The 24,336-nt window shown below is 42.3% G+C and overlaps 1 protein-coding gene across 14 annotated transcripts in view; it reads left to right on the forward strand.

Annotated features, from left to right (window-relative positions):
- MARK3 (microtubule affinity regulating kinase 3) overlaps positions 1–24,336 on the forward strand; it is a 113,416-nt gene that overhangs the window by 46,424 nt on the left and 42,656 nt on the right. The window contains exon 1 of one of the 14 annotated variants that reach the window (XM_078447813.2): positions 23,033–23,107. The exons of the other annotated variants lie outside the window; for them this stretch is intronic. Coding sequence (XP_078303939.1) covers positions 23,060–23,107 — 48 coding nt within the window. The 5' untranslated portion in view covers positions 23,033–23,059. Of the gene's footprint in view, positions 1–23,032; positions 23,108–24,336 lie in introns of those variants that run through there. 14 annotated transcript variants of the gene reach the window in all.

Raw genomic sequence — 24,336 nt, forward strand, 5'->3', positions numbered from 1 at the left:
TCAACCCCCTGAGCCACCCAGGCACCCCGGTCTTTTTTTTTTTTTTTTTTTTTTTAGTTTGTTTATTTATTTATTTATTTATTGAGAGAGAGAGATAGAGAGTGGGGGGGGTGGGCAGAGAGAGAGGGAGAGAGGGAATCCCAAGCAGGTTCTGCACTGTCAGTGTAGAGCCCGATGCGGGGCTCAAACTCACCAACTGTGAGATCATGACCTGAGCCAAAACCAAGAGTCAGAAGCTTAACTGACTGCACCACCCAGGTGCCCTTGGCTCAGTCTCTTTTGTAGAACTTAATTGCAGTGGACTATTTCTGGTAATGGCTAATGTTTGAGCATTTGGTGAATGCTGAGCATTTTTCTAAGTGTATTACCTGTATGAACTTATTGTATTAGTTTGCTCAAGCTGCTACAACAAAATGCCATAGGTGGGTGGCATAAACAACAGACCTTTATTTCACACAATTTTAGAGGCTGGGAAGCCCAAGACCAGGGCGCTAGCCTGGTTGGGTTCTGGTGAGACCTGTCTTTCTGGCTTGCAGAGGGCTGCTGTCTCACTGTGTTTTCACATTGCAGAGAAAGAGACATGTCTACTTAGAAGGGCACTAATCCATCATGAGGACCTACCCTAAGACCTCATTTAAACCTACTTAATTCCTAAATGCCCAGCTCTAAATACCATCACATTGTGGGTTAGGGCTTCAACATACAAATCTTGGGGAACACAGTTCAGTCCGTAGCATTCATTTCACTCTTTGCAACTTCATAAGGTAAGTTCTGTTATTCAGGAAAGAGAGGCCAGAATGATTAAGAAACCTGCCCAAAGTCCCTTAAGTAATAATTGATGGGTACTTGGGCAGTCCTTCCATGGCAGGTGTGGTTAGCTTTAAGTCACACATTAGTGAACACTGAATGAAAATGTGTTTGCCACTGTTAAGATAATAGAACATTTTGGTAAGCAGTGTCCTATGGTCACCTTTGAGTGTTAGTTTTGTGGGGATTTATTGTCATTAGGTACTAGAGCCTGTGCCTCCCATGTTCTTATACATAGAAGTGTTGAACTTTTTCACATTAGCTAGTCTGATAGGTATGTTTTCATTTTCATACTCTGTTGATTTTCCAGTGAGGGATACTGACTCTAAGAAGTGGTTGGGGCGCCTGGGTGGCTCAGTCGGTTGGGCGTCCGACTTCAGCTCGGGTCACGATCTCACGGTCCGTGAGTTCGAGCCCCGCGTCGGGCTCTGGGCTCATGGCTCAGAGCCTGGTGCCTGCTTCCGATTCTGTGTCTCCCTCTCTCTCTGACCCTCCCCCATTCATGCTCTGTCTCTCTCTGTCTCAAAAATAAATAAACGTTAAAAAAAAATTTTTTTTTTTAAATAAAAAAAAAAAAGAAGTGGAGATAATTCAGTTCTCCAGCTAGTAAGTGGTGGGTAAAGATGGAAATCCTGGTCTGGCTTCCAAACAGAGGCTCTTTCTGCTTCATTGTGCCCCCTTACTGTAATTAGTAGATTTCCCTAATTCAGGATTTGTGAAAATTTGGACTGGAACTAACCTGAGACTTTCCTTTGTAGTAGCAATAGAGAAGTTAATAGTTTAAAGTTTGGAGGAATATTTCAAGTACTTAAAAGAAGTAGGCCAAGGGACACCTGGGTGGCTCAGTCAGTTAAGCCGTAAGCTCAGGTCATGATCTCATGGTTCATGAGTTCAAGCCCCATGTCAGGCTCTGTGTTGACAGCTCGGAGCCTGGAGCTTGCTTCAGATTCTGTCTCCCTCTTTCTTTGCCCCTCCCCCACTTGCACTCTGCCTCTCTCTCTTTCTTTCTCTCTCTCTCCCAAGAATAAATAAATGTTAAAAAAAAAAAAAAAAAAAAAGTAGGCCTTTACTCCACTTCTCCCTCCAAACATTGCATAAGCCAGGTTTTTATGCAGGTTTGTTTATTTATTCACTCATTCATTCAACAAACACTCATTATTAAATACCTACTGTATACCAAACACTGTTGTAAGCATTGTGGATACAACAGTGAACCAAGTGAAGTTTCCGCTTCAGTGGAGTTGACATCCTAGTAGGGGAGCAGCAGCAAATAAATATATAATGTCATGTCAGTGTTTTGAAGAAAATAAAGTGAGATGTATTAACTATATTTTCTTATTTTCTATTTTCTCCCCCCCCCTTTTTAAAGTTGTTTGTTTGTTTGTTTGTTTATTGATAGAGTGGGGAAGGGGCAGAGAGAAAGAGGGAGAGAGAGAGAGAATCCCAAACAGACTTGGCCCTGTCAGTGCAGAGAACGATGCAGGCCAGAGCCCAGGAACCATGAGATCTTGACCTGAGCCGTAATCAGGAGTTGGATGCTTAACCCACTGAGCCCCCCAGATGCTTATTTTCTGTTTTCTTGATGCTCCTGCACTTGGGGCTGTGTTGACCTGTCATAGACTGTCCCTCCCAGGGCAGCTGATTCCTAGAAATAGACTGCTCCCTTGTGAGTGTACTGTTCATATGCAAACGAATTAATCCAGAGCTCATACTCAGAACCATCACCTTTATCTGGCTCCTAAACTCCAGGAGTTCCTCTGCCCTAATCATCCTAGGGCTAGGTGCCAGATAATTAGAAACTGTATTTGTACCCGAGAGGCTCCTGAAATGGTTCAGACAAGCCAGTCCCCAGTCTGTTACCCTGCCTGGGCTTTCCTTTCCTGTGGAAACCAAGATGAAGACTCTTTCCCATGATTCCCTCTTGCTCCTTCTACATCCTGACTGACCCTGGTGCTTCCCCATGTGGCCCTGCGTGGCCTCCTTTCAGTGCTTGTCCTGATGTCTTGGCTCACCATATCTGAGTAACCTACATTTTAAAACACAGGCTGAGGAGATAGTATTTCAAGAACCTGTAGATTTCAAACGAAAAATAGGGGTGGCCTTTTACTAATTCACTTAAGAAACATCGTGTCCAGGGCCCCTGTGTGGCTCAGTCGGTTAAGCATGTGACTTCAGTTAAGGTCATGATCTTGCAGTTCTTGGGTTTGAGCCCCGCATCGGGCTCTCTTGCTGTCAGCACAGAGCCCGCTTCAGATCCTGTTTCCCTCTCTTTCTGCCCCTCTCCTGCTTGTGCTCACTCTCTCTCTCAAAAATTAATAAACATTAAAAAAGAAAGAAAGAGAGAGAGAGAGAGAGAAAGGGAGGAAAGGAAGGAAGGAAGAAAGAAAGATACATCGTGACCTCCTGAACCAAGCTCTGTGATGGGTCAGATAAGTGCAGTGGACTCTGGGTGAACCCGTGTGATTTGCAGTAAAATTTTACCTAGGTTCGAAGGATCTCAGTATTTTTTTGCCAAGTAAAAAAGATGGAAAGACCTTCGCAGTCCCATCGTGTTCTGGGGACCCTCACTCGTTGTTGGCAAGACTGCGTGCACAGCCCAGGACGCAGTGCACTCTCAGGCTGCGGAGAGCTGTGTGTGTGCAGGGTGGTGCAGGGCCCTGAGCTGAGTGCAGGAAGATGCACCAGAGCTCACGTTGGGCCCCACCGGAGCCCTTGGTGCCTGGCTCTTGTAAGGAACAGTCATCTGTGTGCAGTAAACTTTTCAGTGACTCTCCATCCTTCCCTTGGGTTCTTCTAATATTTTGTTATGTGAGAAATATTCTTCTCGGTGGCAGAAACTTAGTTGTCACCATACTCTGCCATAATCGATTGAAGCAGTAATTCCTTTTTCTTAAACTGGAACCACTTAATTAAAAGTAAGAGATTTATAACATGCAATGAAATAATTGTTTAAAATATGCGTTTATGATATCTGGTTAGTTAGCCAGTTTTAACACATCTAGGGACAGAGGCACACTTCCTTATACTGTCTTGTTCATGCTGGATGACTCTAGTTAATTTTTCCCCTTAGTTGGCACTAGCATCTGTCTTCTAGAAACATCTACAACACTGTTCTCTCTTCTGCCATATGGAGCTGTGGAGGGTCATTCTACCACTGCAAACATAGCCAGCTGTTTTGAGTGAGTCTTCTTGGTCCCTTCTCCAAAGTCAATACTCAGCCTCTTGGGCCAGCTGCAGTAATTGCCCTCAACATAGGCCTAGTTTATCTGATTCCTACAACTGATTTTTTTTTTTTAATGTTTATTTATTCATTTTGAGAAAGAGCACTTATACACAGGCGAAGGAGGGGCACAGAGGAGAGACAGAATCCCAAGCAGGCTCCACACCATTAGAGCAGAGCCCGATGTGGACTCAAGATCAAGAGTCAGAAGCTTAACCCACTGTGCCACCCAAGCACCCCTGATTTTTTTTTTCCTTACCTGAATTTGATTCCTGCTAAAGTTCATTTTATTGGTTTTTCTGCCACAATTCCAGTCTGTTGAGGTATTTTTGAATAGTGAGTCCTCTGTATTAGCCCTCACTTCTAGTTTGGTGCTTCATAAACTGGGTAAGGATGTCTTCATCCAGGTAAAATACATGACAGGCCTTCAGTGGGGCATCCATCCCTTAGTTGATCCTGCTGACTCAGGAACAAAGCATTTTTTGAGTAAGATTCAAGTACCATTCTTCAATCCAGACTTTTAGTAGGAGAGAAAGGGAAATCCCTGTGCTTTAAAAAAAAAAAAAAAAAAAAAAAAAATTGGTAAAAAATAATGAAGGAAAAAAAGGCATTAAGTTCAAGTATATGCAAAATATACAGTAGGTTGCCTAAGGTTTATTAAAATATTATTGGCTATAGATTCCTTTTATGAGGGTGTTTGTGGGGAAATCCTACTTAACACCCACTCAGCCTATTTTCTTTTTTAACATTTATTTATTTTTGAGAGAGAGAGAGAGAGAGAGACAGAGTGTAAGCAGGGGAGAGACAGAGAGAGGGGGAGCCACAGAATCCGAAGCAGGTTCCAAGCTCCACACTGTCAGCACAGAGGCTGACATGGGGCTTGAACTCACAAACCATGAGATCAGAACCTGAGCTGAAGCCGGACACTTAACCGACTGAGCCACCCAGGCTCCTCAGCCTGTTTTCTTTTTAAAGCTAGTGTTTGTTTTGGAGTCACTGCTAATGCTCAGAGCTCTGTGACAGTAGTGGCCTTTTTGGCATCCCAGAGAATGTTAGTTGTGGGACAAATCAGAGAACTGTACACTTTGAAGGCGGAGAGAGAACCAGTTCATGCTTTTCATGTGGGGTACGGTGCAATTACTTTTACTGTTACCACCACTGGGTTGTTTGGGTCACTTTTGCTTCAGCCTCCTTAAACCAGTAATTTCCACCGCTTGCTGTGCACTAGAATCATCTGTGGAGTTAAAAAAGAAAAAAGCCCATGTTTCCTTCAGAAACAGCCCTCCCCCCACCAATTCTGATTTGATAGGCCTGGGGCAAAGAGGAGGATCACAGAGTGCACAGCCCAGGTGAGAATGGCCTCTGGACGTCATTTGGTTCCCCTCTAAGTTCTTAATTTCTCCTATCTTCCACAAGGTCACCTGTTTTAAAGATGACCTCCCTCAGTGTTCTAAGTCTTAGACACTGCTGTACTGCCAGTGCCAGTATTTCCTCCTTCTCGCCACCTCTTTCTTTCCCTGGGAATGCTTCCATATCCAATCTCTGGACTTCCTTCCTTCCCCTTTTCCATCAGGTGAAGCACAAGTCTTTTTGGGAATCTTTTTCATTGGACAGCTCTGTTATCCTTTCCTTTCTTAATACCGCTTCTTTCCAGATTGACTTGTAGCAAACTCGCAGTTCAAGCCGTTAACAAAAGTAGTTACAACAAAAATCCTGTTACTTACAGTACAGTGTCTGCATCCAGATCAGTATAATGAGTCTGGTAAACTAAAGCAAACCAGAGTATGGTAAATGAAATCTACAACCCTTCTTCATTATACATATTCAAAATATGAGAATAAAAATGTATGTATGGGGTGCCTGGGTGGCTCAATCGATTAGGTGTTGGACTCTTGATTTCGGCTCAGGTCATGATCCCAAGGTCCTGGGATCAAGTCACACATTGGGCTCCGTGTTGGGCATGGAGCCTGCTTGAGATTCCTCTCTCTCTCTCTCTCTCTCTCTCTCTCTCTCTCTCTCTCTCCCTCCCTCCCTCCCTCCCTCCCTCCCTCTCCCTCCCTCCCGGAGCCCCCACTTCCTCTCTCCCCCCTCCTTCCCTCCCCCCTCCTTCCCTCCCCTGCACATGTACACACGCTCTCTCTCTAAAAATAAAATGAAAAAAAATTTTTATGTATATGTTTTCATTTCAAAAGCTGTAGTAGAAATGCAAGAAAAGGGGCGCCTGGGTGGCTCAGTCAGTTAAGCATCCCGCTCTTCGTTTTTGGCTCAGGTCATGATCTCACAGTTTATGAGTTTGAGCCCCACATTGGGCTCTCCTTGGAGCCTGCTTGGGATTGTATCTCCCTGCCCCTCTCCCGCTTGCTCGTGCGTTTTCTCTCTCTCCCTCTCCCTCTCCCTCTCCCTCTCCCTCTCCCTCTCCCTCTCCCTCTCCCTCTCCCTCTCCCTCTCCCTCTCCCTCTCCCTCTCCCTCTCCCTGTCTCTGTCTCTGTCTCTTGCTTGCAAAAGAGATAAATAAACTTTAAAAAAAATGTAGGAAAATACAGCTTCCATGTTGTCACTCCTTTAGGGGGAACTTTTTTTTTTTTTAATTTACCGAGTTAGTTAGCATATAGTGCAACAATGATTTCAGGAGTAGATTCCTTAGTGCCCCTTACCCATTTAGCCCATCCCCCCTCCCACAACCCCTCCAGTAACCCTCTGTTTGCTCTCCATATTTAAGAGTCTCTTATGTTTTTGTTCCCCTCTCTGTTTTTATATTATTTTTGCTTCCCTTTCCTTATGTTCATCTGTTTTGTATCTTAAAGTTCTCATATATATGAGTGAACTCATATTTGTCTTTCTCTGACGAATTTTACTTAGCATAATACCCTCTAGTTCCATCCACGAAGTTGCAAAGGAGGAACTTTTTAATTTATTGCCAGCCTTATTTATGCTTTGGCAGGAAATAATGCAGCTTGATATTTAAAGTAGATTGTGAATTAAGAATATATGATTTATTTTTATAAATTATAATAATTATAAATTATAATTTATATATATGATTTATTTTTATAAATTATAATAATTATAAATTATAATTTATAAATTATAAATTATACCAATTATACAAATGTACCCATGGTTCATTATGTTATTTTAGAAAAGTCACTCAAGAGCAAAATATTTTAAATAGGTTAAACTTAGAGCATAACATGGACCCATTTACAGAAAATTGAAAATTGGGCACAAATTAGGCCTTTGGGAAAGAATCATAACAGTAACAGTAGCAGCCAGAATCACAACCCCATACTGTTTGTCATGTGCCGGATACTATTCCAAGCCTCCCACATATCCAGCTCCTTTAACTGGGTGGGTACCAGAGTCCCAGGAAGGTCACGTCACCTAGACCTGGTCATTGCTAGAGCCAGGCTAGGGCCAGGTATCATGCTCCAGAGATCAGATTTTTAATGACTGTGCACACCACCTACATCACACATTGCCTGTTTCTCACGTCAGACCTGTGACATAGCTATTTTTATCTATATTTTACAGATGAGCAGGCTGAAGTTTTCTAACATTCTGTAGCTTATTCAGTCATCCAGTGAGGAAGCAACTGCACTGGTGTTAGAACCTAAAGCTCTAACTTCAGATAGTCTTTTTCCACCATGTCCCTTTGGAAGGAATCAGGCCCAGCACCTTCCATATGGGAAGGACAGCAAAGGAGCATACTGAAGTTCAGCTTGCATACAGTAGATGCCCAGTGAAATCTGTTCTTTATTAATTACCAAATTTATTTTAACACTGAGTTAATATTTTCTCATAGTACCCTGATTCCAGGAATCTTGACCACCAGAACCTGGGGTTTTGGGAGTAGGAGAATCTTTGTCTTAGAAATATATAATCCTAAAAATCCACATTGCTGCTGCTCTTATTTTAAATTTTTAAAAACTGCTTAATTTTATTAACCAGCTAAATCTAAGCAATTATTTAAAATTCAGTTAATTTTCATTAAATGCTTTACACAAGGAAATGTTAGATGTCGGGCACCTGGGTTGGGTGGCTCAGTTGGTTAACTGCCAACTTGAGCCCAGGTCATGATCTCATGGTTTGTGAGTTTGAGCCCCACTTTTGAAGCTCTCTGCTGTCAACACGGAGGTTGGTTTGGATCCTCTGTCTCCTCCTCTCTCTGCCTCTCTCTCTCTCTCTCTCTCTCTCTCTCAAAAATAAATAAACATTAAAAAAAGAAGAAAAAGGGTGCCTGGGTGGCTTAGTCAGTTAAGCATCCTTAAGCATCCAACTTCGGCTCAGTGAGTTTGAGCCCTGTGTCGGGCTCTGTGCTGACCGCTCAGAGCCTGAACCCTGCTTAGGAGCCTGTGTCTCCTTCTCTCCCTGCCTCTCCCCACCTCATGCTCTGTCTGTCTGTCTGTCTCTCTCTCTCAAAAATCAATGAACATTAAATTTTTTTAAAGAAAAAAATAATGTCAGATGTTTACAGTGTAAACATTATAGGAAGTGAACACCCTTTTACCTCAAGAAACAGATCATCGTCAGTACCTATAAATCATTCCCACTGTGGCCCTCTCAAACTTACTCCTCTTTATCTTTTCTCACCTACCAGGTAACCACTGACAAGAATTTTTGTGTCATTTTCTTGGTTGTCTTTATAATTTTGCCATATGTGGATTCCCTCATCAAAATAGTTGTAAAGGTTTTATTTTTTTATCTTTTCCAAAGTGTTGTAAAGTTTTAAAATACTATATAAATGTAATCACATTTTATGTATCTTTCTATTTGCTTTCTTTTGTCCAAATTGTGTTCCATGTTGAAATATTTAACTCACAATCACTTTCTCTACTGTGCTTATTTTCATGATTATATAGAATTATTTTACATGCATACACCATGAATTATATATCCATTCTCTGATTCAGAGACATTTGAGTTGCTCTTAGCTATTTGTAATAACAAATACTGTTGCTATGAGTTGTCCTGGTATACTTGTGCGACAGTTTCTTAATGATAAATACATCTCCAGTGGTAGAATTATTGGTTCACAGGGTCTGTTTATTGGAGCTGGCCAAATGGTTTCCAGAGCAGTTGTTTAATTGGCATTCCCACCAGTAACATATAGGAGACAGTACAAGTAACATCACATCCTCATCAAAATCTGAATTTGTCTGATTTTTAAATTCTTGCCAATCTGGTGGATATAAAAATAACATTTCTGAAGAAGTCTTGTATCTTTTCATATTGTTACTAGTTTTTGTTTCTTCTGTCAAGTGCCTCTTTGCATCTTTCATTCAGTTTCAAGTGGAATTTTTTCTTAATCATTTTAGGAGATTATTCTGGATACTAACATACATGGCAGATGTCTTCCTCCAGTTATCTTTCTATTGTCTTGATGTTGTCTTTTGATGAAAAGCAGAGGTTCTTAATTTTAATGCACCTGAACTGATCACTCTTAAAAGGTTTGTGGGTTTTGTGTCTTTTTTAAGAAATTCTTTCAGGGGCTCCTGGGTGGCTCAGTTGGTTGAGCATCCAACTCCTGGTTTTGGCTCAGGTCATGATCTGTGTGCTGACAGCGTGGAGCCTGCTTGGGATTCTGTCTCCCTCTCTGCCCACCCCCCCACTCACGTGCACATTCTCAGTCTCTCTTTCTCTCTCTCTCTCTCTCTCTCTCTCAAAAATAAATTAAAAAAGAAATTCTTCCATACCTGCGACCATAAAGGTATTTCTCTATTGTCTTAAAGTTTTTATAATCTCTAATCCGTCTGGAAGTTGTGTGTATTGTGGCGTAGGGATCCAACTTCGTGTTTTTTGGTATGTGCTTCAACTTACCCCCTAGTGCCTCCTCTCCCTACTGATGTGCAGTGCAGTTTCCATGCCTGCACACACCTGGTACACACACTCTTTGTTCTTCTGAAGTGGTTACTCTGGGTCGCTTAGCAATTGTTGTTGTAAAGGCAGTTGTTTTAAATTTATTTTCATATTTTTAATATTATTAGTTTAGTGGCACATAATAAATAGAACCCCAAAATACCTGAGAGGTAAAATCTGAGCTATAAATTAACAGGAACACATGAGTGACAAAGGAGACTTACGTCTCTCAGGCCATGCATAACACATTAAGTAGGAGAAAAAAGATACAGATCTCAGTATATTGGCCTATATTATAACTTTGTGGAGTTTTTTTAACGCACCCATTTCTTAGGATATGTTATAACTATGTGCCAGGAAATTATTGTAATAGCTGTCAAAATCTATGATGACTACAAGGTGAGTGATTTCTTCAGAGTTGCGCGATACATAACTTGCACAACTGTAAGCGGTGCTTCTGTTAATATGATTAATAAGCCTAATAGATCTTTCCAGCCTACATTTTCTCTCTCTCTCTCTCTCTCTCTCTCTCTCTCTCTCTTTTTTTTTTTTAAATTTTAAATAGGCTCCATGAGCAACGTGGGGCTTGAACTCATGACCCAGAGATCAGGAGTCACGTGTTCTACCAACTGAGCCAGCCAGGCAACCCTGCAGACTACATTTTCTGAATGAAGAGCAGTAAAAATAGAAACCAATAAAAATAGAAATAAACAAAAGTACAAACATGTGGAACTTAAAACACAGAATTCATAGGTCATTTATTAAAATGCAAACCAAAATTGGAATATATCTAGACGTATTAACACTAATAAACTACATATCAGAACCTAAAGAATACTGTTTTTGATGCTCAAGAAAATTTGTAGCTTTATTTTTTTATTTTTATTTAAAAAAAAATTTTTTTTTAACATTTATTTATTTTTGAGACAGAGAGAGAGCATGAACAGGGGAGGGTCAGAGAAAGAGGGAGACACAGAATCTGAAACAGGCTCCAGGCTCTGAGCTGTCAGCACAGAGCCCGACGCGGGGCTCGAACCCACGGACCGCGAGATCATGACCTGAGCTGAAGTCGGCCGCTTAACTGACTGAGCCACCCAGGCGCCCCAAAAATTTGTAGCTTTAAACACTTTATTAAACAAGAAAGAATGACTATGAATACATTAAATATTAAACTAAGAAGAGGGAACAAAATCTTGGGAAGTATTAATAATAACGTAAGGAACTAATAAAGGCAGGAATTCACGAATTTGAGAAACAGAAGAAAAGAGAAATCTAAAGCTTTGGTTTTTGTTGTTGTTTTTGAGGGGGGATGAAAAGGGAGGCAATAAAAAAGATAAACCACCTCGTTACCTTAGGGAACTTAGTGGGGGAAAGGGAGAGAAAATATCAAGTATGGAATGAAGGGCATGGAAAAGACTAGATAGAGAAGAATTAAAATTATTACAAGGGAACCTTTTGTGCAAATAAATTAGAACCAACCTAAGAAATGGATAGTGTTCTAGGAAAACATAAGTTACCAAAATTAACTCTAGGAAAGAATCTATCTGCACCGGTAACTATAGAAGTAATTGAGAAAGTGGTAAAAAGGCCAGATGCACGCCTCAAATTGCCAAACCCAGGATTTCATGCTTGACTTCTTTCAAACCTTCAGTGAATAGATAGTACCATTTCTCTCCAGCTATTTCAGAACTTAAGAAAGAAGGGGAACTTCCTAACTTTTTTTTTTTTTTTTAAACTTTTGAGAGAGAGCACAAGTGATCACGGGCAAAGAGGGAGAAAGAGAGAATCCCATGAGGGACAGAGACAGGGGAAGGGAGAGAGAAAGAAGGAGAGAGAGATCCCGCCGGGGCAGAGAGAGTGTGGAGCCTGAAGTGGGGCTCAGGCTCACCCAATGCAGGGCTCAGACTCACAAACTGAGATCATGACCTGAACCGAAGTCAGATACTTAACTGACTGTGCCACCCAGGGGCCCTGGAAATTACTAATTCTTTTCTCACATTTAGAAACACTGTCAAAATGCATTGGAAAAAGGGAAGAAAACTACAGTTCAATATCACATGTATTCAAAAACCAGAAATTAAAAGTATTAGCATATAGGACTTAGAATTAAACATTAGTATATTTATCTTTGCTCCCTCCCCCCATTTACTAAATAAAATAGTGGTGAAGGAATTAAAAAAAGAAGTGACAGAATAGAAGACTAGCTGACAAAGAATTGAACCTAGTTTTGCCAGATGGCATGCGCCCATGTGTGTGTTGTGTGTGTGTGTGATGTTTAATAGATTAGCAACCCAGACTGAGCTGAAACCAAGCCCCTACAAGCAGGAGTTAAGGGTGGAGGTAGATAGAGACTGGTAGCAAAAAGAATCATGCTGAGTCATGCCACAGGATTCAGAACGCTGAGAAATAAGTTCTAACTCCTTTTGTGGGTGGAGTTACAAGTAGAACTGGAAACGGAAAGATTGGCCGAAAATTTGTGCAGGGGCCCTATGCCACCTTTTGCAGCCTGCCCAGTTAGGCATCTTCCCCTTCTCTGCCCTTGTAGATAGTGGGCAGTTTTCTGAAGAGGGTGAATCTAAGAGCTTCTAGACTGGGGACCCCATACCTCAAACAGGGGCCCACCCTCTTTGCTCACTTCCCAGAACTTTGTTAGCCCCTTGTATATTGCCTGAAAAGGAAATAGGAGATTTCTTTTCTGGAAAAATTGACTTCAAGAAAATATAGATACGGGGCACCTGGACGGCTCATTCTGTTAAGCATCTGATTCTTGATTTTGGCTCAGGTCATGATCTCAAGGCTTGTGGTTTAGAGCCCTGCATTGGGCTCTGTGCTGATAGTGCCGAGCCTGCTTAGGATTGTCTCTCTCTGTGTCTCTCTGCCCCTACCCCCCCCCCCTTAAAAAAAAGAAAAAGAAAAAGAAAGAAAAGAAAATACAGATACAGACATTTGAGTATTTTCTACTGAAGCTCTTTAATCTCTGCCCAGTCATCTTGTGGTCCAGCCCTCATATACATAACACTTAGTCCAGAGTTTTGGGGCTCGCTCTCTCTCTCTCTCTCTCTCTTTTTTTTTTTTTTTTTTTTTTAACGTTTATTTATTTTTGAGAGAGAGAGAGAGCACGGAGAAGGAGCAGAAAGAGAGAGGGAGACAGAATCCAAACCAGGCTCCAAGCTGTCAGCACAGCACTCAAACTCACGAACTGTGAGATCACAACCTGAGCCTACGTCAGATGCTTAACCGACTGAGCCACCCAGGCACTCGCCCCTCTTTTTAATGTTTATTTATTTATCTTTGAGAGAATTTTTGAGAGGTGCCTCTCTTAAATATGGAAATATAGAAGGACAACCAGAAATCTCCAGATACTTGAGAATAACCAGAGACTAAAACAAACAGAAATGAAAAAGAAAAACTGGAAGAGTAAACTAGACTACTTAAAAGAAATGAAAAACTATAATTTGTGTTTTCAAAGATTTGAAAGAGAAAGACAGTACAATAACAATCATTATATTTGTGAAAGAACATGATGCATTGAAAAAGGACCATTGAGGAAGGGTAATTTATGGTATTGGGAAGGAAGTCAATAAAAGGGTTGGAAAATAAAGTCAAAGAAATTTCTCAAAAAGTAACAAAAATTCAAAGACTTTGAGAATGGAGGAAGATATGGTATAAAATTGAAGTATCTGGGAGTACCTGGGGGGCTCAGTCGGTTGAGTGTCCGACTTCGGCTCAGGTCACGATCTCACAGCTTGTAGGTTCAAGCCCCGTGTCGGCCTCTATGCTGACAGCTCAGAGCCTGGAGCCTGCTTCTGCTTCTGTGTCTCCCTCTTTCTCTGCCCCAACCCACTTGCATTCTGTCTTTGTCTCTCTCAAAAAATAAACATTAAAAAAATTTTTTTTTAAATTGAAGTATCTATCCAGGAGGTGTAGTTTGTGATAAAGAAGAGTGATAAAAAGAACTGACGATAGGAGAGGAAGTTATCAAGGAATGGCAAAAGGTAGTTTCCCAGAACCGTGTAATCTGAACTTCCAGATTGAGAGGCTTGGTGCCCAGTGCAAAATGACTAAAGGCCCACAGTATATCTAATGAATGCTAATGCAGCACAGATATTAAATCTCTGGTACCATTAAGATTTAAATACATCAAGGTTAAGGAGAATGAAGAGGAAAAATTAGGTCACAAACAGAATTGTACCAAAATGGCATCACACTATTCTGCATTGTTGTGAGCTGGAAGATAATGGAGTGAGGCCTTTAAAATTCTGAGCGAACTGGATATTCACAGGCAAAGATTGAAATTGGACCCCTATCTTACACCACTGACAAAAATTAATTCAAAGTGGATGAAGAACTTAAACGGAAGACCTGAACCATAAAGCTCCTGGAAGAAAACATAGGGAAAAGCTCTTGGACGTTAGCTTTGGCAGTGATTTTTTGGACATGACACCAAAAGCACAAGCAACAAAAGCAAAAATCAACTAGTGGAGAAGTTCAGGAAAAGAAACAGTCAACAAAATGAAAAGGGAACCCACAGAATGGGAGAAAATATTTGCAAACCATATATCTGGTAAAGAATTAATATCTAAAATAGATAAGGAACTTCTGCAATTCAATAGTAAAAACAAACAAAAAACCCGAATGATCTGATTAAAATGGGCAAAAACCTACCTTTTTTCAATGAAGACATTGGAATAGCCAGTAAGTCCATGAAAAGGTGCTCAACCTCACTCATCATCAGGAAAATGCAAACCAAAACCACAATGAGATCTTTCTCACCTTATATCTGTTAGAATGGCTGTTACCAGAAAGGGATAAATGCTGGCCGGGTTGTGGAGAAGTAGCGACCCTTGGGCACTCTTCATTGGTGGAATGCAAACTGTTGCAGCTGCTGTGGAAAACAGTATGAAGAGTCTTCAAACAATTAACAGGACAGCTGCCTTATGATCTCGCAGTCTCCCTTCTGGGTGTACATCCATAGGAAATGAAGTCACTGTCTCAAAGAGATATCTGACCTTCACTAGCCAAAACATTAACATACAAAACGATGGATAAAGAAGATGTGAGATTACACACACACACACACACACACACACACACACACACACTCATGCAGGAATATCAATCAGCCACGAAAAAGGAAATCTTGCTATTTGAGGCAACGTGGATGGATCTCAAGGGCATTATGTTAAGTTAAACAAGTGAGATGGAAAAAGACAAATATTGTATGTTCTCACTTCTATGTAGAATCTTAAAAAACCGAACTCCTAGAAGCAGAGAGTAGGCAGTGGGGGGTGGGGGGTGGGGGAGATGGGGAGAGGTGGCTACAAAGGATACAACTTCCCGTTATGGGGCGCCTGGATGGCTCAGTCAGTGAAGCATCCGACTCTCGGTTTCAGCTCAGGTGGTGATCTCTCAGTTTCGTGAGTTCAAGCCCCGAGTTGGACTCTGCACGGACGGTGTGGAGCCTGCTTGGGATTCTCTCTCTCTCTCTCTCTCTCTCTCTCTCTCTCTCTCTTCTCTCTCTCTCTCTCTCTCTCTCTCTCTCTCCCTCTCTCTCCCTCTCTCTCCCTCCCTCCCTCCCTCCCTCCCTCCCTCTCTCTCTGCCCCACCCCTACTTGCGCTGTCTCTGTCTCTCTCAAAATGAAAAAAAAAAAAAAACTTCCCCGGTTCTAAAGATGGTTAGTGTCCAGGGATCTCACGTACAGCACAGTGTTTGGCGTTAACAATACTGTGTTGTATGTTCGACACTGCTGTGGACGTAGCACCACCATGACAACAACGAAATGGTAATTATGTGAGGCGAAGGGTGTGTTAACTGACTTCATTTTGGTAAGGATTTCACAAAATATAGGTGTTTCAGATTGTTACATTTTATACCTTAAACTTTCACTGTGTCACATGTTAATTATATGTCATTGAAGCTGAGGGGGCATCTAGTGGCTCAGTCTGTTAAGTGTCCGATTCTTGATCTCTGCTCAGGTCATGATCTCCCAGTTCGTGAAATCAGTCCCCAAGTCAGGCTCCACACTGAGCATGGAGTCTGCTTGGGATTCTCTCTCTCCCCCTCTCTCTCTCTGCCCCTCCCCTGCCCAAGCTCTGTCTCTGTCTCTCAAAATAAATAAACATCTTTTCAAAAAACACCTTTTAAAGTTGAGGGGAAATTTTTCTGAGAGAAAAATCTAATCTATTGGGTTTTTTTAAATGTTTTTTTTTGAGAGGGGGAGAGAGAGACAGTGTGAGCAGGGGAGGGGCAGAGAGAGAGGGAGACACAGACTCCCAACCAGGCTCCAGGCTCTGAGCTCCAAACTGTCAGCACAGAGCCTGACACGGGGCTCGAACTCATGAACTAGGAGATCATGACCTGAGCCGAAGCTGGATGCTTAATGGACTGAGCCACCCAGGAGCCCCAAGAAAAATCTAATATATAATTCTTTACCCAGCCAAACTGTCAATCACATGTGAAGACAGAATCAAATATTCTGGGGCATGCAAGGTCTTAAAATTAACCATTTACTTACCCTCACTTGGGAACTATTGGTGGGATATATTTCACCACAACAAGAGAGAATACCAAGAAAGAGACAAGTGTAGGATCCAGAACAGGAAATCCAACAGAGTGGGCCTTGAGAACAGGGCAGAGGCCTTCAAAATATGAATATCTATAAGGAAAAAAAATTACTTAACTGTGAAAGTATTTTGAAAGATTTATACCTCTGTCACAGAGTTTAAGGGTGAATTAGTAAAGTGAGGGATACATAGAAAACTTAAGTAAACAGGGACACCTGGATGGCTCAGTTGGTTCAGCATCTGACCTGATTCGGCTCAGGTCATGATCTCATGGTTCATGGGATTGAGTTCTGCATTGGACTTCATGCTGATGGCATGGAGCCTGCTTGGGATTCTCTCTCTCCCTCTCTTTCTCTCAAAATTATTTATTTAACAAACTTAAAAAAACTTAAGTGAACAAAATTACCAAGGAAGTTATTGGCTCCAAGGAAACCAAAAATAAATAAAAAAGATGGAAATGCATTCCATCCACGTAAATATTTATATAACGTAAACAATGATTTAGCCAAATGCTATCATAACTGATTAGGAAGAAGGAGGGAAGGGACATACCGTGGGGAAGGACATAAGAGAGTGAAGTCTTCACTGCCCATATTAAGAAATCAGTAAAGGGGCACCTAGCTGGCTCAAACAGTTGAGCATCTAACTCTTGACCTCAGATCAGGTCTTGATCTCAAGGTCATGAGTTCAGGCCCCACATTGAGTTCCACACTGGGTATGTAGCCTACTTAAATTCAGTAGATAATGGGGTTGGGGAGGGGCTAAACAAATCCGTGAACAGCAGTGCAAGCAGGCTATTTAGAAGTAAGGCAGCAAATGGCCAGAGTTGAAAATGCTCGCTATAGTAGGTAGCTACAAGAAAACGTCTAAAATGGAAAATTAAGGAAGCATTACATTCTGGCTTTTTAGAAATAAGTAGGTAAACAGTAGGTGAAATAGCTAAAAAAGTTGAAAGGATTGCTTCTGGGAACTTCACAGAGAAGAGAGGCAAACAGAAGAGGGCAGGGATGAGTTTGGATAAGTAACCAACAGTGCCTGCCTTGGCAGACACAGGTCTTACTTCCTTAACTCCATAAAAGGTCATACAAATCAGCGAACAGGAGTATATAATCTGTGGAAAATAATCGAAAGATATACTTAAGTAATTAATAGGACAGATGGTCAGTATTCAAGTAAAAATGTTCAACATCCTGTAGATACCATTTTCTCATCACTCAGATCTGCAAAAAAAACTAGTGATGCATAGTGTTGGCAAGAGTGTAGAGAAATAGGAAACCACATATTGTTGCCAATAGTGTAATATATTTCAATCTAGTAATATAGCACTAACAAAGCTTTAAAGGCATGCATGCCCTTTGGGGGTGTCTGGCTGGTAGAACATGTGACTCTTGATCTTGAGGTTTTGAGTTTGAGCCCCACGCTGGGTTGTAGAGATTACTTTAAAAAATAAAATCTTAAAAAAAAAAGTGTGTATGCCCTTTGGCCCCCATTCGCTTTCTAAGACTCTACCTTGCCAGTACATTTGCATAAGTGTACAAGAATGTATATACAATAGTCCCCTCTTATCCAAGAGGGGCATGTTCCAAGACTCCCTATCTGAAACTATGGATAGTACCAAACTTGCATATACTACGTTTTTCCTATACACACACACAGCTGTGATAAAGTTGAATTTACAAATTAGGCATAGTAAGAGTAGCAATAATGACTAATAATAAAGTAGAATAATAACAATGTACTGTAGTAAAGTTCTATGAATGTGGTCTCTCTCAAAACATCTTACTGTACTGTACTTCCCCTTCTTCTCTTGTGATGATGTGAGATAATAAAATGCCTAGTGATGAGGTGAAGTGAGGTGAGTGATGTAGGCATATGACAGCGTTCAGCTACTCCCGACCTTTTAACTATACATCAGAAGGAGCATCATCTGCTTTTGGACTGAGGTTGATCATAGGGAACTGAAACTGCAGATAAGGTCGAGGGGCGGGGCACTACTGCACAAGGATGTTCAGTTTAATGTTATAATGGCATAAATTTATTAGTAACCTACATGACATCAGTAAAATCCTAGTTAAATGCATTGTAATACACCCAGACGTGTCATATCCCCACATCTCTAGACATCTCTTCTTGGGTAGGAGAGGTCATTGCTTTTGGCTAGTGTTGTTAGATGGTCTTTAATAATGCTGCTAATTACCTTATTTCCCTATCATCTGTTAACTTTCCTATTCTGTTCTTTATTTCAAGACATTTAATGTCAGGGTGGTTCTCAGAGCAACTGGAATCTCTGCCTGTCTTAAATTTTGCCTTATGGCACTGGCTGTCACATTTACTTGACTTCAGAGACTCTCCCTAGAAGACTCGCTTGCCTTTCATCCACCAGCAGCCTCCCACCCACATGGTGAGAAGGAATAGGATTTGCTCTTCTTGTTACCAGAGATCAAAACACAGCAATTTCCAGCTACCTTGTCTTTTTTAAGAATTCCCCTTTTAGCCAAAACAAAAAACAAAAAGCTTTGTTCATTCTCAACCTTTTTTCTTAAAAATCAGATTAATTGAGGGAAGGGAGATTAAATACAGTTATGTGATTCAAAGTTCAAGGACAGAAAAAAGTATAGAAGGAATGGTCTTCATTCAGCCCTTGACTTCCAGTCACCCTGATCCTGCTCCTGGGACAACCAGTAGCATCAGTTTCTGTTTGTCCTTCCAGAGATACTCCGTGTACAGAAAAGCGAAGACCTGTATTTTTCCTTTTTCACACCAATGCATTTTCTTCACAATTCCTTCTTCATTAAACTCTGTAGGTTTTTGCCAGCCTCTCTCCCTTGGTTTTATCTGAGAGGGGCTTTGATTTATCCTTTCATTGAGCAAAGCTGCAGGGAGCAGCATAGTAAAACAGAGGAACAGAGATTCCTGCACAGTGAAGAGGAAGAGCAGGTATATCACGTTTCCGTCTTTCCTTCCTAAAGCACCCTCGAGATGCCCCAGGACCTGGTATGCTGTTGGTCAATAGATTCCCGCCCCCGCGTGTAGGTCTGTGGTAGGCATTAGACCCCGGTGTCCGGATCTCATGATCTCTGGCTGCCTTGTCTGAGTCTCTGTTGTGGACCCCAGCTCTTTCCTCTTTGAAATGTTTGCTTTTCGGTGTCTCTGTCTTTTCATTCTGCACAATTAGGCAGTGTTGCGTCCTTCCAAGGATGTCATCTCTATGCTGGTAATTCTACAGAGTTTATCTCTAGCCCAGAATTTTTTCCTGAGGTCCGGACACACATACTATGCTGTTTTCACTGGCCTCCAGCACCCCTCGCACTGCTTGTCCGAAACCAGCTCAGTCTGCCCTGCTGTGCTGTGGCTCAGACCATCACATCTTCTCTGTCTCAGAGTGGCACCCGAGGTGTCAGCGTCCCCTTGGCTTCTGTCTCCTTTACCCTCTGGATGTTTCTTGACTGTGTCTCCTTCTCTTTATCCAAGACTGCTAATAATTACTCGTGAATCTTAGATTTATAATATGGCTGTTTTCTATTAAAGAAGAGGGTGGTCATTATGTTTGCTTCATGATTTCTACCACCTAAGTTGTCGTTCAGCCTGTCACTCAGCTGCCATGAAAAGCACAGGCCGTCCACGTTACAGCCTGTTCCTCCTGTCTTGTACCTGTGTATCTGGAGAGGCGAGCCTTGACCCCAGTTTTATGTGACCCCTTCCTCCCCACCCTTCATGCTCTTTTTTTATGTTCTCACTTCATTTTACATTACTTGGTAAATTGTCTTTTTCCAAAGATCATTTCTGGGCATCCCAAGTCCTGGCTGTTGGGACATTTCTTTACTCTCTGGTACTGTATATTTGGTGTCCTTGGTATTCTGATCACCAGGATCCTGAATCTTTGCCTTCGAACATGTTTGTTCTCCTCCTGGGTGACCAGTTCCTAGAGGACATGGAGATGTTAGGAGGATGCAGATTGGTCACTTTATCCATTTCAGTGGTTTTTTCATTTTGTTTTTTTTACAACTAGCCTCTGCATAAGATTGAAAAGGAATATAGAGAAATAAGGTAAATTAATATGGTAGAAACGGGTGATTTCTCTTCAAGTGTCCTTTTATAATAAAACTTTTTTTTCTTTCTATAATCTATTTTTTATAATTTACATCCAAGTTAGTTAGCACATGGTGCAATAATGATTTCAGGAGTAGATTTCAGTGATTCATCCCCTATGTATAACTCCCAGTGCTCATCCCAACGAGTGTCTTCCTCAATGCCCTTTACCCATGTAGCCCATCCCCCCACCCTTCCAGCAACCCTCTGTTTGTTCTCTGTGTTTAGGAGTCTCTTCTGTTTTGTCCCCCTCCTTGTTTTTATATTATTTTTGCTTCCCTTCCCTTATGTTCATTTGTTTTGTATCTTAAAGTCCTCATATGAGTGAAGTCATATATTTGTCTTTTTCTGACTAATTTCGCTTAACATAATGCCCTCTAGTTCCATCCACGTAGTTGCAAATGGCAAGATTTCAGTATAATAACAAAACTTTTTTTTTTTTTAATTTTTTTTTTTCAACATTTATTTATTTATTTTTGGGACAGAGAGAGACAGAGCATGAACGGGGGAGGGACAGAGAGAGAGGGAGACACAGAATCGGAAACAGGCTCCGGGCTCTGAGCCATCAGCCCAGAGCCTGACGCGGGGCTCGAACTCACGGACCGCGAGATCGTGACCTGGCTGAAGTCGGACGCTTAACCGACTGCGCCACCCAGGCGCCCCAATAACAAAACTTTTAAAAGAATGCTGTACTACCCATCCCTCCGTCGGGCCCCATTCACCTTTCCTCTGGGTTTCACAGCGCTTCCCTCGGCATACCCTCTGCTGTAAGTCATGGGTTGTCTGTAGTAGATTAGTCGTCTACTGCTCTCTAACAAATCACTCCAACACTTAGCAACTTAAATGAAGCCATTTGTTATCTCACAGTTTCTTCGAGTCTTGTGTTAGGGAGTGACTTAAGGGGGTAGTTCTGTCCCAGGGGCTCCCGGGGAGTTTTGGTAGGAGCCACAGCTACAGGCATCTGCAGACTTGACTGGGGCTCGCAGCTCTGCTTCCAGAGGAGCCCTCTCACCTGGCTTTGTCTAGGGGCTGCATTTCCTCACAGGCCGTGGGCATGAGGCCTCAGTACCTTGCCATCTGGGTCTGTCCATCGGAGGGTTTAACGTCCTCGTGACACACAAGCAAGTGATCTGTGAGACCTGGAGGGTGCCATGTGCCTTTCAGGACCTGGTCAATCTCTGAATGCCCCCCACCATCACTTCTGCCTTACTCAGTTCATTCAAAGCAGGTCACTAAGTATACCCCTCACTCAAAGGCAAGGATATTACATTCTATCTTTTGCAGGGAGGATTATCAAAGAATTTGTGGACACCACAAATTTTAGAATTAAAAAATAAATCTTTAAAAAAAGAATTTTAAAACCACCATACCTGGGATGCTTGTTGAAAGAAAGATTCTCAGGGCGCCTGGGTAGCTCAGTCGGTTGAGCATCCAACTCTTGGTTTCAGCTCAGGCCATGATCCCAGGATCCTGGGATCGAGCCCCACGTCAGACTCCATGCCCACTCAAGATTCATATTCTCTCTCTCTCTCTCTCTCTCTCTCAAAAAGGGTGGGGGGCACCTGGGTGGCTCAGGGTTGAGTGTCCAACTCTTGGTTTTGGCTCAGATCATGATCTCAGTGAGTTTGAGGCTCTGAGCCTGCTTGGTTGGGATTCTCTCTCTTCCTCTCTCTCTGTCTGTCCCTCCCCTGCTCACTCACACTTTCTCTGTCTCAAAAATAACGTTTAAAAAAATGTTTGTTTAAGTACGATTCTCAGTCCCATTTCTGATCTAGCGAGAGGTAGGGCCCAGGGACCTGCAGTTTGCATATCCTTATGATTCTGATGCAGGTGACCTGAAAACCATACTCGGAAATGCACTGTTCTGCCAGATGGATCCTTTGGTCTTCCTTAAATAGTCTTTTTTTTTAAATTTTTTTTCAAGTTTTATTTATTTTTGAGAGAGAGCATGAGTTGGGGAGAGGCAGAGAGAGAGGGAGACACAGAATCCAAAGCAGGCTCCAGGCTCCGAGCTGTCAGCACAGAGCCCGATACGGGGCTCAAACTCACAGACCATCAGATCATGACCCAAGCTGAAGTCAGACACTCAACCCACTGAGCCACCCAGGCACCCCCTTAAATAGTCTTAATTGGTCACGCCATATCTTTCCTCATGTGTCCAAAGCACACTGAGCTCATTTTCTGCTGTAGACCTCTTGTTAAGTCCTGCACAAGTCTGGTTACTAAAGTGAGCTCTTGCCTCCCTTGGGCTCCTGGAATACTGCATCATCTTTTCCTGCTGCTTGGCCCTGAGTACTTTGTTTCAGTGCTGCACTGCCAGTAGGGATTTAAAACTGATCACCTTCATTTGACCTGCCCTCCTGCCAGCAGAACTATGAAACCACACTGCTTGGTGGTCAGTACGTGTGCCAGAGGAGTGCTGTGTGCCAGGCTTGGTCTCAAGTACAGTAGTGAAAGGACACTGATGTGCCCCCTCCCCACAGGTCCACCAAAAGTGTGTCCTTACACTTGAAAGACATTGTAATGAGGAAGCAAACAGACCGCTATGATGTAAAACAAAGATCTTCTCAGGTGAGGTTTACAGAGGATCTGCCTGAGACTTCAAGAACAGAAAGAAGAGACTCTAAGGAAGGAAGGAGCTTTGTATGCTCTCCTACCTGAGAGGAGTCACAGGAGTTGGGGTGGCTGGAGCTGAGGTGGGAGGAGCAAGCATGGGTTTCATTCAAAATGCAGTGTCCTAACTTGTTTTGGCTTTGTATCTAACTTGGAGCTCTTCTAACTTAGCAGTTGTGGAAATAACTGGGAGTTTCAGATTATATGCTACAAATTCAACTATAGTGGATTGGAAAACAGGGTTTCTATGTTGGCTTGACAGAGGGAAACTACAAACTCAAGCCTGAGTGGTAGTCAGGGTAGTTACTTCTCATCTAAGAACATAAAATGTGAGAATGACCACAGCAGCAACAGAAGAGATTTGTGTTGGAGAGAAAAGTGCCTTTAGAGATGACCCAGCCTTCAGGAAAGGAATCTTACTCTTCTGACCCCGTGTTTTTAGGCTCTGAGCTCGGTTTATAGGTCAGATACATCCATGCCCATCTCCATGCTCTTAGCTGTTAGGTGCCGATTCAATTCTAGATTAGATGTGGTGGGCAGGGCAAGTACGGTAAGACCCCTGTGATTTCTCCCCAGATTCCTTTCCACATAGTCAGCTGCTCCTCCTTCCCAAATTCTGCTCAGCCCATGCCTCTCATAGGTTATGGATACTGGGTGTTGGGAGACCTGGTTCTAGTAGCCCAGTTCCCTACAGAAAGAGAGCAGGACCTTCGGAGATCTTTTCCTCCCCTTTCCTGGTTTCCACCTGTTTGCAAGAGGGTGGAATAAGATGGTCTCTAGAATTGTTACTTTCTGAGATCTTCTGATACTAGCCGAGGCCGTACCCTGTGCCCCTCTTCTGAATTTACAGCACATGTGTATACGACAGGTTAATATTTCTCCTTATTCTTTGTGATGGCTGGACAGCTCTCGGCTTGCCTGGGTGGTTTTTGTTATGGCATCTGCTGGGTTCACTTGTATGGCAGCATTCGGTTGACAAGTTGATGGGGCTGTCCTCTGTTGGAACAGTGGCTCTTTTCCTACATACAGCCTTTCATCCTTAAAGAGTCTGGACTGGCCTCTTCATTTCATGCCAACATCATTCCAAGAGAACAAGCCCTGATATTCAGCCGCTTATCCAGCCTTTTCTTCAAATTTGGTACTGTCCCATAGGCCAGAGCCAGAGCAGGTCACACAGCCCACACAAA

This window comes from Panthera onca, chromosome B3 (assembly GCF_046562875.1).
Source record: "Panthera onca isolate mPanOnc1 chromosome B3, mPanOnc1 haplotype 2, whole genome shotgun sequence".
Lineage (NCBI taxonomy): Eukaryota > Metazoa > Chordata > Mammalia > Carnivora > Felidae > Panthera > Panthera onca.